Source organism: Geotrypetes seraphini, chromosome 1 (assembly GCF_902459505.1).
Source record: "Geotrypetes seraphini chromosome 1, aGeoSer1.1, whole genome shotgun sequence".
Taxonomy (NCBI): Eukaryota; Metazoa; Chordata; class Amphibia; order Gymnophiona; family Dermophiidae; genus Geotrypetes; species Geotrypetes seraphini.
The window spans coordinates 376,387,899-376,404,785 of NC_047084.1; the positions used below are offsets into that span (position 1 = coordinate 376,387,899).

Here is a 16,887-nt window from a genome sequence, read left to right on the forward strand (position 1 = left end):
GAACAGTGGAACTTACTTGACGTCGGTGCTGGGGCCCGTCACCGTTTGAAGAAAAAAAAAAAAAAAAGGTAGAAAAAAGGGATCTGCAGGGAAAGGGAGACCTCCAGGACAGCTGCTCTTTGCCCTCCTTCAGTGGCCCAAGAGTCTTTAGGCTAGTGGCAGCTCTGTGTGCTTTTAACTTTGGCACAGAGCTGCCCCTAAGCAGTAGTTTAGCCGCAGTTTCATGAGGCAGCCTCGGGGCCTTTGCTAGGCTGGCCCACATCGCATCATCGAAGCGGGCCGGCCTAGCAAAGGCCCCGAGGCTACCTCATGAAACTGCGGCTAAAATACTGCTTAGGGGCAGCTCTGTGCTGAAGTTAAAAGCACACAGAGCTGCCGCTGCTGGTCTAGGGATGCGGAGACAAAGGCAGGAGGCATACGCGGTGGAAGGCAAGGGTCCCGGCACAGTGACTGCAACAGGAAGTTGCAAGTCAGCTGATGTCGGCACCTTTCATTGTGGCAGGGACCCGAATCCTTCACGGACAGGCAAGATTTTCTGGCGGTTGAAGAACAGTGCCCTATAGGTATGCCTTTCCCCTTTCTTTTAACCTTAAATTTTTTATAAACTGTTTAGATGTCTCTGCTGAGTCTGTGTTATATCAAAGTTGATGATGATGGTTCCCCCCCCCTTCTTAAACCTTGTATCCACTAGTGACTACTGACAGCTACACATATCGCTGTTAGCTGCTAACAGTTTTAAAGTTGTTAAAATTACAGTAGTACACAATTGTACTACCAACTGTCCTGAATAACTGCCTTCACTTGGTTTAGAAAGTTTCCTAAATTGCCTCAGATTTCAAGACCATTCTGCGCATCCTGTCTGTCCTCTTCTTGCACCACTGGTTAAGAACCCTTGAACTAGAACATCTTAAAAACCATGGTAAGTCATTTGATCCGAAGATATAGTACAACATTAACTCACTGCTAGATAAATATTACTACAGCACACCTAGCCAGTACATCTGACACAATGCAAGCAGAAATTAACATTGCTTATGAAACATTATAAAGTCTTCAAACAACGCAAACATCTATACCTACACAACATTAAGCACCTTCAATATGGACTAAATGACTACCTGCAATGAGGTCATTTTTTGAACAAGCACCCCCAATTCAATCAGAAATTCAAGAAGGCAGTCTCCCTTCTGATATAAAAGAGCAGAGGGAACTTGCGTATCCTTTACATCAGAGTAGCTGTCATCCATGGCATTCAGCAGTGCTCTTAGAAGCAGCCTGCAATGTCTTATCACGGCAGAGACTGGTACGATTATACCTCCTTTCATTCCAAGGGCTATGAGGTTATATATATGCTATCAAGCAATTTCAGCTCACTGTCCATAAATAAATACACAGGGTAACTATCACACTCCATTTTTTTTCCTTTTTTAATTCCTGAATGAATTACATCAGATGAGTTAATATTTAATTCAGAAGCCCTGTCGCTGCAACACAAATTTTTTAAAAAAAGAAGGACAAGGTTGGGGGGGGGTTAGATAGGAAGAGGGCTGTCTTAGTGCACCCAATACCCATTCAAGATCCATGCTGAAATAAATTAATCTGCTCACACCACCAAAACCTGTTAGCTGGATCCCAAAAACAGGTCTATGACATCTGACACACGTCAACACCCCTCTAGCTGCTCTCACTGCTCTTGGGTTCCTGCTACCAAGAAAAGTTCATAAGAAATCTTAGGGCTCCCCTCCCCCTTCAATCCATGCAAAATTCTGCTGCACGACTTATATTCCATGAGAACCGCCATACTCACATTACCCCTCTCTTCAAGTCTTCACTGGATTCCCACATCCATTTCCAAATACAGATCAAAACTCCTCTTCCTGACCTACAAAAGAGCACTCTCCCTGCAGTCCCTCAATATCTCTCCATACTTCTCTCCCCTTATGGGCCAATATGGTGCAATGAAATTCATGGTTCCGTGGTCTTGCTTGGGTTTCAGCAAAGTCTTCCCTATAAGATATATAGACGAGACGCATATAGAAGACCTGTTCTCCAGTGCAGGTGAAAGGCATCCAACACTAGTTTGTTGTATGATCTGAGCCTGGAGCAGTACCAAGGAACTTTGTGACTGAATGGAGTAGCAAAGAGATCCACAAACAGGGTGTCCCACTCTCATAAGATCTTCCAAGCAATGCCCGTATTGAGAAACCACTCATTGGTTGCCTTACTCTGCTCAGTCTGTTGACTGCTAGGTATGTGGCTCTCAGGACCATTCTGGCCCAGATCCACATTCTGATTGTCTCCTAACACAGTGAGTACAAGCCCATTCCCTTTTGCTTATTGGTGCAGTATATTGTAATCTGGTTGTCTGTCCAAATTGTATAATTTTGTAGGGTAGCCAATCTCTGAAAGCCTTTAGAGCATTCCAGATTGCTCGGAACTCCAGGAAGTTGATATGAAAATCTTTTCCCACTGTTGACCATGAATCATGAGTGCTAATCCCATTTAAATGAGCTCCTCATCCCAGGTTGGATGCATCCATCGTCAATACTTTATGATGCTGAGGAATTTGGAATGAGATCCCCACGGTCAGAATGGATCGAATTGTCCACCAGAGAAGGGACTGTACTAGGTCTAGTGTTATCCTGTTGACATCTACTAGGTTCCCAAAGGTCTGAGGTCATTGGGAAGCTATCATTACTAGGCTGTTCTCATGTGTAACTGTGCCAAGGGAGTGACATGCACTGTGGAAGCCATGTGACCCAGTAACCTCAACATCTGTTGAGCCGATGCAAACTCAAGTGGTGAGGACAACTAATGCGTCCGCACATGTCACAGCAAGAAATGATTGTGCCAGCTGGGCTTTTTGCACACATTCTTGATTAAAATAAGTGTTCTGGAGTTGGTTCTGTTGGGCAGGGCGAGAAGGAGCATACCTACACCTTTAGAAGTAGTAGAAAACTCACTTTAACTTACCTAAAATCCTCCTGGGAGAGGAGGGTGCAGAAGGTGCTCACAGGGAGAAAATGTCAAGGGAATAGTATGTGTTTTGATAAGGTCTACGATCTTGTCCACCTTCTCTCCAAAAAGGTTATCATATCGGCAAGTAGCATTTGCCAACCTTTGCTGAACAGCGGGTTCTAAGTCAGAGACACACAGCCATGAGAGTCTGTGCAGAGATCTTGGAAACTATGTATCAAAGTGTTATAAGTGCCCTGAGCCAGAATTTTCTTGCATACCTTCAGCTTTCTGGCTAACTGGCAAAGAGATTTGGCCTGCTCCAGTGGAAGAGTATCTGCCAAATCCAGCATACTGCACTCTATGCTTGCAAATATATGCTTGTGTAGAGCTGGTATGACTGAATGTGGAATATGAACATGGAGATATGATACATCTTCCAGGCAAACAAATCCAGAACTCTAGCTTCTCTGCCCAGGGGACTTGAGGCATAGTCTCTAGAACTTTTGGCCTGAGTGCAGATTCCACGACCAAGGAACGATGAGGCAACTGAAGCTTATTGTAACCTAGTGCACTTTTAATCTGATACATGGTGTGTGGCATAGATAAACACTTTATTTCAATTGTGCCACTTCTTTATGCCTTCTAGTGGGTTTACTGCTCTAAATTATGGTGGTGCAGCTAAGTTCTGATGAAGCACCGAGACAGGAGATACAAAGCTAGTTAATCATATTCGTGCTGTATGGCCACCAAACTGGCGCTTTGTCACTCTCTGACCACCCCATCTATCCCTGTTTGTTTTTCACCTCCACCCTAACCCATATCTTTTTCTCTAAGACTGTCACTACAGCACTTTTGTGTTTACTTATATATTCTGATAATGTGTCGTCTTTTGCTCATTTCTGACCTGGAGAATGTACCATCTTCAAAGCTAATGGATTTAATTGGAATGTTGAGAAAACATAAATGATGATTGTAAGAGAACGACATGAGCATTTATGGCCCCATGAAGTACTTCTGAATGAACGAACACTTTATTACGGTTAGAGAAGAGATCAAGGTGTAATCCTTGATGCAAAATTATCATTAATATCACAAGTAGTGAGAGTATTACAGTTTGCGTACTTTGCAATGAGAAAGCTATTACAATTGAAGAATTTCCTGACTGGTTGGGATTTTAGACAAGTACTACAGATGATGGTGCTTTCAAAGCTTGATTATTGCAATAATATTTATCTGGGGCTTCCATCTGTCCATATGAAAGCACTGCAGATTGTACAGAACTCAGCAGCTCGGGTTCTAATGGGAAAATCCCATCTTACTCCAATCTTAAAGAAACTGCACTGGTTACCAATTTGTTATCGAGTACAATTCAAAATCTTGAAAATAATTTAACAAGGAATTTATGCCATTTTACCTGACTATCTGATCAAGTACTTGACAATGTATAGACTAAGTAGAATGTTAAGATCGGAAAATTATATGTTATTAGATATACAAAGAAGGAATGAAGTGAAATATGTCAGCACTAGAAAATCCTAGGGCTCCTTTTACAAAGCCGCGCTAGGGCCTTAATGCGTGGAATATCGGGCGCTAATCCGTTGCTTGTGGTAAAACGCTTAGCGTACCTTCGTAAAAGGAGCCCCTACTTTTCAGTTGCAGGCCCAATTTTATGGAACAAGACATCTGGAGTAATATGACTGTAAAAATGTTTTACAGTTTAGGAATTTGCTTGACACATTTCTTTGTCCAGGCCTTTAATTGATATTAGCAATTTACATTAGACGTGGGATGGTGGACTAGGACCCTGAAGAGAGGAAAAGTAAATTAAGAAAGTTGATTCTTTTGATTTTAGTACTTGATAGTTTTGTTTTGTTCAGTTCAGTTCGATTAATGTGTTTTCTTTACTGATATTATGCATGTTCTACTGGGAGTCGCTTAGGCTTGTAAGCGGATTATAAATATTTTAAATAAATAAAATAATCAAAATATGTATTAAGTTATCCTCTTGTCTTGTTTCTATTTATTAGCTAAATAAATAAATAATGTTACTTTTGTTATTAACTCTTTAAGTGGCATTGTTGCTCAGAAGCAACATGTGTTTCCATAGTTCTTACGGGAGATCTGCATCTCCAAATGCCTGTTGCTTGGCACTGTTGCTCCGGTTCAACAACAAGTTACGTAAAGCAGCTGTTTTCACCATCTGCCAATTAAAGGGTTAAATGACTTGCCTAGAATCACAAGGAGCAGGCTGGGATTGAACTCACAACCTCAGGGTGCTGAGGCAGCAGCTCTAACTTCTAGGCCACTCTCTCCCTCATGTTATGTTAAATGTGTAAAGTTGAATCCTCTAACAATTTCTCTACTCAAACAAAGCTTAGAATAATATAATTATTTTTAGTGGGCTAGTGGTTGGGCCTCAGCACTGCAACTTTACTTCACTTAAACTTGAAGGGTTTACCATTTGAATTTTTCTTTTCATCTACCTCAGAAACTTAGCAGCAGTGTCTAAAATGGCCAGGTATTCAGGAGATGAAGTCAAAATTAAGACAGTGGCAAGGTACCCTACAAAACTCCAAAAGCAGTTTTACAGTGCCATCAAGTGGAGAAAATAGTTCCTTTTTGAAGCAAATCTTAAAAGAATTTATCAATAAAATTAGATTTAGACAAGTATTACCTATTTCCCATTCTATCTGTATGATTTTCTGGCATGAAAATTTTGAAAGGAAAGGTTGTATACAAAAATTCTGTACTAGAAGGCCTCAGTTTATCATAAGAACATAAGAACATCAAGCCCAATATCCTGTTTCCAACAGTGGCCAACCCAGGTCCTAAGTACCTAGCAAAACCTGGGTTGAATAGTGAATTTTTGAACGAGCCAACTGGTTTCATCCCAATACCTAAGAGTATTATTCAACACAGCAGAAGGCCGGGTTTATTTTCCACACAGAGAGAAGCTTTGCACTCAGATAACAAACATGATGGCCAAGCCAGTTCCATCTGCGTGGCACTATCTCCAAGTACTAGGCTCCATGACAGCCACTATAGATGTGGTCCCTTGGATGAAGGCTCACATGCGTCCTCTCCAGGATACACTAATGTCTTGGTGGACCCCACAGACAGACTCCCTTCAAATGACTCTTCCATGGTCTCCAGAATCCCAAAGTATGAGTTGATGGCTCTAGCTAGACTTAGTCATACTGAATGTATAACTGAACGTTTTACAACACAGCCTAGACGGAACATGGTCTAAGTCACAGAAACCTATATAAAGTGACCAGATAAGCATGCAAACACACTGCACAGACCCCCACACACTACCCCAGTGATCACCGACCCCCCCCCCCACCCCCATAAAAATCGTAATCACAACTTTAAATAACTGCCTCCAGAACATCAGCACCTGGCAGCCTGTCATAGGAAAGCCTAGTAGAGCTGCACAGAGGCGGCTTAAGTCGTCTTGGGGGTGGGTTAGGGACCCATGGAGAGGAGGACCCAGTCCCATAAGCCACTGTAATCACTGCATTCATGATGAAACATGTGCACTTCCCAAAAAACCCCAAAACCCTTTTGTACTGCCATATAAGTGGCTCCTGCAGCCATAAGGGTTATTGGGGTTGTAGACATGTGGATATAGTATGTTTTGGGGGGCGCACCATGACCTGTAAGGGAGCTGTAGTGAGATGTTTATGGGTCACCCTTTTTGTGAAATTCACCGCAGTGCCCTGTAAGGTACCCCACTATTCAGGTGCCATGTCTGGATGTCCAGTCCATCACTTTTCTGACCCCTCCTACGTCCAACAGGGCTTATTCTAGGCGTTTTTGACTTGGACGAATATTTGGACGAAAATGTGGAATAAAGATGGACGATTTAGCAGCTTGGACGATCAGACTGTATAGTTAGACGATTTTCGGGTGTATTTTTCAAAAATGTGTCCTAAGCTGTGTCTGACTTTGGACGACTTGCGAAAAAGGACTAGACGTTTCTTTCAATTAAGACCCCTCAGAGTCTATACATTTAGGATGAGAAAGATGTGCAGATAGTACTTACATTGCAAGGTTAAAAAAACCAAAATTCCTTAAGACTTAGTTCTCTGCTGAAAAGAATCACTGAGGGACAAAGATTAACCATTACCAGCACATGTATCAATATTTCAACTGCAACAGGTTTGGGTGCCTTTGATAAAATTTAATGGAAAGTTGAGGAGTTGCCTAAACTCTAGCCTTGTGTTCTGAAGTGCCAGGACTTTTATTTCTCATACCTGATCTATCACAAAGCGGTGTAAAGTTTACTCCAATCTCCTCCTCTCTTAGTCAGGGCCATTGGGGGGGGGGGGTATTGGCTCGGGTGAAAGTCCTCCTCGGCTCGGGTCTCTAAAGGCTTCGTCTCCTCCTCGGTTCTTTCAATCAGGGCCTTTGGCCTTGGCTCAGGGGTCCTCCTCCTCCTCTGAAGGCTTTGTCTCCTCCTTGGGTCTCTCTCTCTCTCAGTCGGGGCCTTTGGGGGGAATAGGCGGCTCACTGAATTAATACAGGCTGTCTTTCCGCTCTAGCCTTGCATGTGACGCCTCCTGACCAATCAGCAGCATTTCTTCCCAGTGTGCGACGTGTGTGTACGTGCTAAGCTCACTGCACAGCATGGCTGTTCTCACTGTGGCGCCACACCCGGACTGGTTTCTTCATTAAATTTAAAGTGGATCGATGGAGCATTAGGTAGGCATCAGGAACCCCAGTTCCATTCCCATGGGAGTCCCATGGGCCTTGGGGGGTCCCCGTGGGAGCCCCCTATAGCTAGAGGTGAACCCCACGGGATTCCCGCGATCCCCGTTCCCATGTAGACCTCTAGTTCAAACCCAAGCTGTTGCATTGTCTCTTCTGTTGCTGCTGCTTTATGAAAACGTGCATTGTCATGGTGCAGCAAGACTTTTGGACAACGCTCTTTTGCTGTGAATTGCAGGTTTAAGTTAATTTTGCAGCAATGTACAGTAATTTTCACTGTTTGCCTGTGTGCCAGAATAAGCTCCTTCATGTCCCAAAAGAAGGTTAACATGATTTTCTTGGAGGAGGGCACCACTGCACGTTGTTCTTCGATGGTATAATCTTGCAATGGAGCATCCATGTTTCTGACTTTGTGGCTGCCACACGACTAAAGGCTGAATGCTGCACTGTACTTGGACTATCAAACAGGAAATGTACAAGTACATATGTTGCATTTTGCTAGCTCTGTTACGGTTATCGCATAATTTAAAAATTGCCTTTAGTTTTGGATTCATATATATACATATATACATACATACATACATACACAAACAAATACACGAGGAGGTGCTGAAAAGTTCTCAGGCCCAACCCACCAATTTCTTAAATTCTGAGTGTTATTTTGCACTGTAGCTGAAGATGGTTATATTATTTCGTTAAGTATCAATTTGCAGGAACAAAATTCAGTATTTTGACATTGTTTTCTATCATTGATTGAACCATAGCCATGTACGTCTCTTCTTGGTTGAGAGAAGAATGAGTGTATGTGTGTCTGTCTGTTTCAGTGTTGTGTGTGTCTCCGTCTGTGTGCATATTATTTTAATTTGGCAAAAATCACAGTAAAGGAGACAAATATCAGATAGACTTAAGTTGCATCAATTTATTAGATGATACAGCATTCTCAACACAATTCATGTTTCGGCCAAATTAGCAAATAATAATAAAATGATAGTAAATTATTTATATCCCACAATACTTTGCAGTTCAGAGCGGTTAACATCAAGAAAAACTGCACAAAAAGCAGCAAAAATACATCAGCATGTACGAACAATTAAACAAATTTGTCAAATAAGTCTTCATAGATCTTCTTAGAGTACAATATTAAGAGGAATTTAAAAATAAGACACTTAGGGCTCCTTTTACTAAGGTGCGCTAGCGTTTTTAGCGCATATGCACAAAATTAGAACGCTAGCCGAAAAATTACCGCCTGCTTAAAAGGAGGCGGTAGCATCTAGCGCACACACTAAAACCGCTAGCGTGCCTTTGTAAAAGGAGCCCTTAAAGTTTTATTCCAAATACCAGCCTGAAAAGATTAAAATTTTATCTAGGAATCTTTTAAACTGACATCCTTTCAGAGTCGGAAATAAGAAAAGAGAAGTTCTCCGTGTAAAAGGAACTTTGTCTGGTAAAACAAAGTGTTTCAAGTGCCATTCCTAGTAATGTTTTGTAACATAAACAGCCCTACAGAGCCTTATTTGTCTTTGGAAATTGCACGACCCTTGCCATTTCACAACAGTGAGCAGATCATTTTGGAAGATCATCAATTTATTCTATGCCATAGACTTCTGATGCAGGCCCTTGGCCGAATCAAAAATCACGTTGAGTCTTTCTTTATCATCTAATAAATTGATTCAACTTAAGTCCATTTGGTCTTTGTCTCCTTTGTTGTGGTTTTTGCACCCTACCTTAAGAAATGTTTACCAAAATTATCTTTCAGGTGCCTTTTGATACAAGTTAGCACCATTAACCATTCATTTAATTTTCTATAACGTTCTCCCAGGGGAGCTCAGAACGGTTTACATGAATTTATTCAGGTACCCCAGTATTTTTCCCTGTTTGTCCCAGTGGGCTAACAATCTATCTAATGTACCTGGGGCAATGGGGGGGATTAAGTGATTTGCCCAGGAGCAGCACGGGTTTGAACCTACACCCCAGGGTGCTGAGGCTGCAGTTTTAACCACTGCACCACACTCTCCCCATTGACTTTACCACGGGCACCCCTCAAACTCTTGGTTGTTTCAAATATACAGTCCACCAATGGTTCACCAAAAAGAGTAATTTTCATTGAGAAGCAACCTCTGACAAAGAAAAAAAAATCATCATACTCTTAAGCCCTTGTTCCATACAAAAAGCCTCCCATAATACAAGAGAGAACAAGGTCCATATCTAATGTTAGCCATGATTAATAGCAAACATTCTCCCTTTGCAACCTGTGAGAATCTTTTTATTATCTTGATACAAATATAAATTCAGAAACGGCAACTATTACCGAAACAAAAATTAACTATTTTGTTGGGTTTCCTTCCTAAATTTTAAAGAAAAGTGTATGGATGAGTCATTTTATTTTGTTTGCATATTAAAATAAGACCAAGGGACAAGATCAAGAGAATCAAGAGCACTCACCTTCATCCACAGTAAACTGGCAGCTCTTGTCATTGTAGAAAAGAATTTTCTTCTTGTCTGGACGGGTAACAAATACTATCTGGTCCCCTAGCGCCTAAGTTACAAAAGAGATCCAAACTGTTATAACGATTTGTGTCCTAATGCAACAAGATACTCAGGTCATACAATAAACTGTTTTTCCAAGGTGAATAAAAAATTGTGACTGCTGTGCGAGTTCTCTTGTGTATGCAGAAATAAGGGTCAAACAAGTGACCTGATGAACTAAACTAAACTAAACTAAATCTAATTGCCCTGCCTTTTCATTGCCTCACATTTAACATCACTGTAAATGTACCACCGCTTTAACATGTAACATCGCTGTATACGTACAGTCTCTTCTTTAGTATATGCCTTTTTATTACTGCTATTTATGTAACATCTCTGTAAATGTAACAACACTGTAATATGTATCATCGCTGTAAATGCACAGTCTCTTCTATTGTTAACCGCATTGAACTTCCATGGTATTGCGGTATACAAGAATAAAGTTATTATTATTATTATTATTAAATCTTGGGTTTATATACCGCATCATCTCCACAATGTGGAGCTCGGCACGGTTTACAGAGGTTGGGATAGAACGGAACTCCAATTGAATTATAGAAATAAGTATAAAGAGAGGTTAGGGCTTAGAATACCAGAGAGGGGGAGAAGTTACATTTTGGAGAAGAGCCAAGTTTTCAGATGCTTACGGAATAGTTGGAGAGAGAAGAGTTTTAGAAAGCTACTCACAGATATTTTAAAAAGGATATCTTCTACAAGTTATTTTCAGACTCCTATTTCTACATATTCAAACTGATAATTCATACACAACAGTGTAAAATGACACACAAGACAGATAAATGATAGAGAAAGAGATCTAGTTAATCAAAGAAGATCCCTCTAGGTTAGCTCTCTGGGATAGGAGTATATGTTTTGTTCTACAAATAAGGCAAGATACTAGTGTATTATTTACATGCTTTATTTACTACTTCAGGTGAATGCTTCACCATTGGCTCCTAACTAGCAAATTTCAGAACTTCCATACAGCCCCTTGCACAACTTAATTGAAATCATAAATGTCAAATAAACAATGCAAATCTCTTGTTACAGCTGTTCTGACACCCCTCCCCACCCCAATAAGTTTCTCAGTTCCTGGTTGTAGTTATAGGCTAGTCTGCCTCTACATACTGCAACCTTAGCCTCTTGATATTAATTTATCCGATTACTGTATATACTCGAATATAAACATAGATTTGGGGGCCAAAAATGACCCCAAAATTGGCCCAAAAATGGGTGTCTCAGTTTATATTTGAGTCTTCTCTCTCTCAGACCCAACACAACCCTCTACACAGGCCTAACTTAAGCCCTGCTGTTCTAGTGGTGAGCCAGGGCAAGAGTGATCCTCCTATGCTCCTGCCCCATTCAGTCTCACTACTCAAAAATGGCTGATGTGAATTCTTATAGTGGTTGCTATGTTTATTTAAACCTTTTCATGAAGAGATTCACCCAATGCAGCTAAAATACATTGAACAGTAATCAGGTACTCTTAAATATTTTCCCTTGGCAGGCTCACAATCCTGTGGTACCTGGGCAATGGAGAGATTAAGGGGCAAATGCTATATAAATGTCATCCCGAATATAGGCATCCTACCGCTGTCTAACCAGCAAATCGGGACACACGTTTTAAAAAAAAAAAAAACCCAACATCCCAAGGAAGGTCGCCTACATTGTAGGCATTTTTGCGAGCCTAGAGTGGCATGTGGGGCTACCCGAGCTTAGGCGGCCCTAGGCATCTCCCTAGGGCTGTGATAGACACCTGAAATGTAGGCCAGCAAAATGCTCAACAGCCATGACATGAGACCAAAGTGCTGGGAGTTCTCCATGGGAACCTGACCCTAAGTGAGGAGGTTGCGATGAAGAGTGAGTTTGAGTTTCCTGTCTCAATGAAGGTCGGACAAGATCCGCATACCATGGACAGTGAGGCCAGTCTGGGGCCATCAAGATCACCAGGCATGGATGAGTAGCTACTTATTTATTTAAACAATTTATGTACTGTATAAATCCTATATGATTTATATAACAGCAGTCATAAATATCCTGCAGATGACTCGACACACCATGAGCCAAGGTGGGAAGACGTAAGGGAGATCCTGAATTGGCCAGGACTGAACCAATACGTCTAGCCCTGAGCTTCCTGGCTGTTCATCAACTGAAGAAGTGCTTGATTTTCGAGTTCATGGCAGAAACCATCAAGTTCATCACAGGTCAGCCCCAAAACCGCACAATGGGATGAAACGCCTTCTGCGAGAGAGACTACTCTCCCAGGTTCAGGACTTGGCAACTAAGAAAGTCTGCTTGCATATTTTTTACTCTGGCCACATGTGCCACAGAGAGAGCCAGAAGGTGCAGTTCTATCCATCAGAATAGCATCCAAGCCCCCCGACTCAAGTAAGCACTTCTTGTGCCTCCCTGTCTATTCACGTACACCACCACCGTGGCATTGTCAGAAAACACTCTTACCACTTTTTCCTTCCAGGGTGTTTTGGAGAGCTCGCAATGCCAACCTTACGGCTCGAAGCTCAAGACGGTTGATCGACCAATCCTTTTGATGGAGAGACCACTGACCCTGGATGGAGCGATCTCTGCAATAAGCCTCCCAGCTGGAAAGACTATTATTGGTGATGAGAGTAATCCATCCTGTTACTCAGAGACATGCTCCTCTCTCAACCATCTGCTTGAAGCCACTAGTGCAGGCTGCTGCGTGCTGGCTCCATTCAGGGAAGGGACATCTGAAAAGAATGACACTGAGGGGATCAACAAGACAGGAGGTACTCTTGCAGAGGCCACATATGGGCCCTGGACCAGGGCACAACCTACAGGGAGGCCACCATGGGCCCCAATACCTGAAGGAAATGCCAGACTATGGGTTTTGGAAGCGCCAAGAGGTCCAAGATCTGTTTCTGGAGCTTCTGTTTGCACGGTTCAGGAAAAAAACCATGACCATCGAATGTGTCAAATTGAGATGGTGTGAGCTGGCTCTTCTTGAAATTGAGTGTGTCTACATCTAGCTTCATATCTCAATTCCTCATTCCTGATCTTGGCTTATGGAAATAAAAGTATTATTAATTTATTGATGTGTATTTATTTCATGCCTTTTCAGTAGCAGCCCAAGGTGAGTTAGTGACATTCAGGTATGCTAGATATTCCCTCATCTTCTAAGCCCTTACAATCTATGTTTGTAATTGGGCAATGGAGGGTTACATGACTTGGCCACAGTCATTACTAGTGGCAGTGAGAATTAATGCTGGTTTCCCTCATTAATAGCCCACTACTCCATGCTACCTTCTCAGCTTTCTTAAAGCCTACTAGACAGCCAAATGTTTCTATCATTGCTGTGAAGTTGCAGTCTGGCTCCACAGGACTGCGTCCTTTTCTCTGGCAGCGGACCACCGGGGAGGGTCTCAAGGCATTGAAGCCATTGAGAAATTAAGTTTCAATTTACTTTAATCAAAAAAATAAGAAACAGAAGCAGAGCAACAGCAAAAGACTTCTGCCTAGACTGCTTGCAGAAATTGAAAACTGATTTTACCATTAGGGGGAGTACACCATGTGTTCTGAAAAGATGTGAATTCCTGCAATACCCAGACTGCGGGTTGGGATTGAACACCTAGCGTATGAAATCCAGAAGGGACGTAACAGAATTACATTTACCTGTGCTCTAAGCATCTGCGGCTTCTTCACTACATATTCCATACTGCCTACCAGTTTAAGACTCTCAAGGACTATATCTCCCAGAATTACATGAGCTCACATCTTTTCAGCTCTCTTGTATGGCCTCTTGAACCCAACTGCTCTATAATCAGCAACAAGCTGCCGAGTATATCATTGTATCTATAGAGATTAAGATAATTTCCTTCTGGTTGCAAATATTTTGCCTTTAAAAGGCACATGTTGGAATCCTGTTAATCCTTCTTCCCCTACCCCACAGGATAGAAATGTCTCCTCACTACACACTGGAACGGTTCATTTCTTCAGAAATTAACTCTGAAGCACAAACCCTCGATACCCAGCTTAATTGGTCCTTCCTTGCAAGCTCTTTAGTCTATATTAATGTTTCCAGATCAGAAAGCAGCAGCTCTTTCACTGGCCGACTTACAGAGCAAGTTTGCAGACAGCAGGGGTCCCCTTAGACACATCACTGTTACAGAAAATAGTCGCAGGATCAGACACTTGTCTCTGCACATTTCCTTTAAGAATCTTTCTCGGTCCAACCCAACCTGCTGCGTATAACAACTGCTCCACTAGTTAACATTATATTGTATTCATTATTGTTCTTCTCTCTCGAACACGATCTTACTTTTTATTTTGAAAAAGGGGAGATTGGGATTTGAAATACCGGTTGGACAAGGTGTATTAAGTGATTTACAATCAGGTAACTCAAGAATTTTCCCTATCTGTCTCGGTGGGCTCACAGTCTATATAATGTACCTGGGACAGCGGAAGATTAAGTGACTTGCCCAGGGTCACAAGAAGCAGTGCAGGGTTTGAAGATGTCATTTAAGTAACCCAGTGTGTCTTGTCAACATCCTGATAATGGCAAAATATTATATAGAAGTTGTTTACGCTGGCTGTTCTGCCATAGTCAGCATAAACACACACACACACGTTCTCCTTCTCATCCTGATGATTCATTGTGTCTCTCTTAGAATAGCTGTTCAAATTTCAAGTTCAATTTATTTGATATACTGCAAGTATAAAACCAAAGTAAATCTAAGTGGTTTACAATAAAAATTTCTCATGATCAGATGACAAAGACTGTGAAAAAAATTGCAGACATCAGAGGATAACATTTTGACCAGATCCCAGGATGATACCTTGATGGCTTTCTGTGCATTGGGTAATCCTTCCTCAATGTCTTCCAAAAGGATCCCCCCCAGTCCTCGCTGGTCATGCTTGTCCAAGAGTCTCAGCAAAGCTTTTTTATCTTTCAGATTGTATTTGGGTTTGAAGGCATACTTCCCGTCTACGATCTCAATTTTGGGGTTGTTTACTAATGCCTGAAACAAAAACATTCATTTAGTTTGAAAAGTTCCTCTAAAATCAGAGTAACATAATTCTCAGCAAGTAAGGAGTACTTGGCCCACCCAATCTGCCCAGTTGCCTCACCTAATGACCCCCTACTTAACCTCTGGTCACCACTCTCTCATGCAAACCCATGCATCCTGTCATAAACATGCTTTAAATTAGATACAATTTGGGTTAGTTATACCTCAGTTAACAAAAAATAAGTTCTTAAAACATCCATCATCATCTTGGTAATTTACTTTTTTTTGTTATTGAGTGTGTCTACATCTAGCTTCATATTAGAGAATGACACGGTGGCGGTTTACCCGCGGCCACCACGTTTAGCCGCAGGTAACCCGCCGAAACGGGGAACGAAAAATAGCAGTCGCTGCGGGGAAGGGGACAAGGCCATTCACCGCCCCGTGGAGCGGCGAATGGTCTTGTCCCCGCAGTGAGGCATGAAGGATCGCGCGGTCCCCGCAGCCCACACCCGCCTGCCCAATCGATCCTAGTGTTTAGCCTGCTCTCTCCCTTCTCCTCACCTTAGTTTGTAGGTTTTCTTTTTCGGCGACCCGCACGCTATCAAAGAGCCGCGCACCCACTGCTGCTCAGTTTCGATCTTCTGCTCTGACGCAACCGGAAACAGGAAGTTGCAGCAGAGCAGAAGATTGAACACTGAGCAGCCGCGCCTGCGCGGCTCTTTGGGAAAGCGTGCAGGTCGCCGAAAAAGAAAACCTACAAACTAAGGTGAGGAGAAGGGAGAGAGCTGGCTAAACACTAGGATCGATTGGGCAGGCGGGTGGGGGCTGCGGGGACCGCGCGATCCATCTGTAAGATATGTTACATGCATTTCTACTAGAGAGCATCGTTTTTTGGTTAACGCTGAGAACAACATGTGCCACATCAATCGCCTGTAATGCACTAGTTGCCATTGTTCATTATTTGTTGGAGTAGTGGTTGGTACTTAAGGTGTAAGAAGAATGAATGTTTTGTACTAAATAACACCATCTACCCTACCTGCTTATTTGGAACTTTGGTTATCTAGATGTGCAGTTCTAGAAACCGCTTTCACTATTATGAGCTGTCTACCTCCATTGCATGTTGAGGGAAGAGGAAGTGGTGGTTGCAAACTTACCAGGTGCAATACCATATTAATATAGCATATTACCTTGGAGATGAAGGAACAGTGCATTGCTTCTGCCCAACCAGGCTCAAACTGGAAGGAGGGAGTGAAAGGGAAAAGGATTCTGGGCCAAGGGGATGAAGACGGAAAGAAAAACCCACAGCAGGAAAGAAAGGGAAGGACAGGCAGGTGAGCCAGATGCTAGAAGCAGGGGGGGGGAAGAAAGAGGGAAAAAAGCTAGATGGGGTTGAAAAGAAGAGACACACTGGTTTGGAAGAGGAAGATAGGGGAAATCTGGACAGAGGAAGGTAACAGAAAGAGGGGAAATTATGTGCATGGGGCATAGGGACAGAGACATAAAGGGGACATACCATGGGGATGGTATATGGACACAGGGGGGGGGGGGCAATGGTTGATACATAGGGGAGATATTAGAAATGGGGAAAATAGGAGCACAGAAGCGAGATGATTTGTGGGGATGGGACAGGGACCGAGCTTGCAGGCTCCAGTGGCTTGCACAAATTACATTGTAACGTGCCATGAAAATAAGAGGGAGGAAGGTAGAT

General features: G+C 42.4%; 1 protein-coding gene across 2 annotated transcripts in view; it reads right to left on the reverse strand.

Annotated features, from left to right (window-relative positions):
- GTF2E2 (general transcription factor IIE subunit 2) overlaps positions 1–16,887 on the reverse strand; it is a 139,501-nt gene that overhangs the window by 41,237 nt on the left and 81,377 nt on the right. For both annotated transcript variants that reach the window (XM_033915672.1, XM_033915665.1), the window contains exons 5-6: positions 15,009–15,191; positions 10,114–10,207 (exon numbers count right to left, since the gene is read on the reverse strand). In XM_033915672.1, the coding sequence (XP_033771563.1) occupies positions 10,114–10,207; positions 15,009–15,191 (277 nt within the window). The remainder of the gene's footprint in view (positions 1–10,113; positions 10,208–15,008; positions 15,192–16,887) is intronic.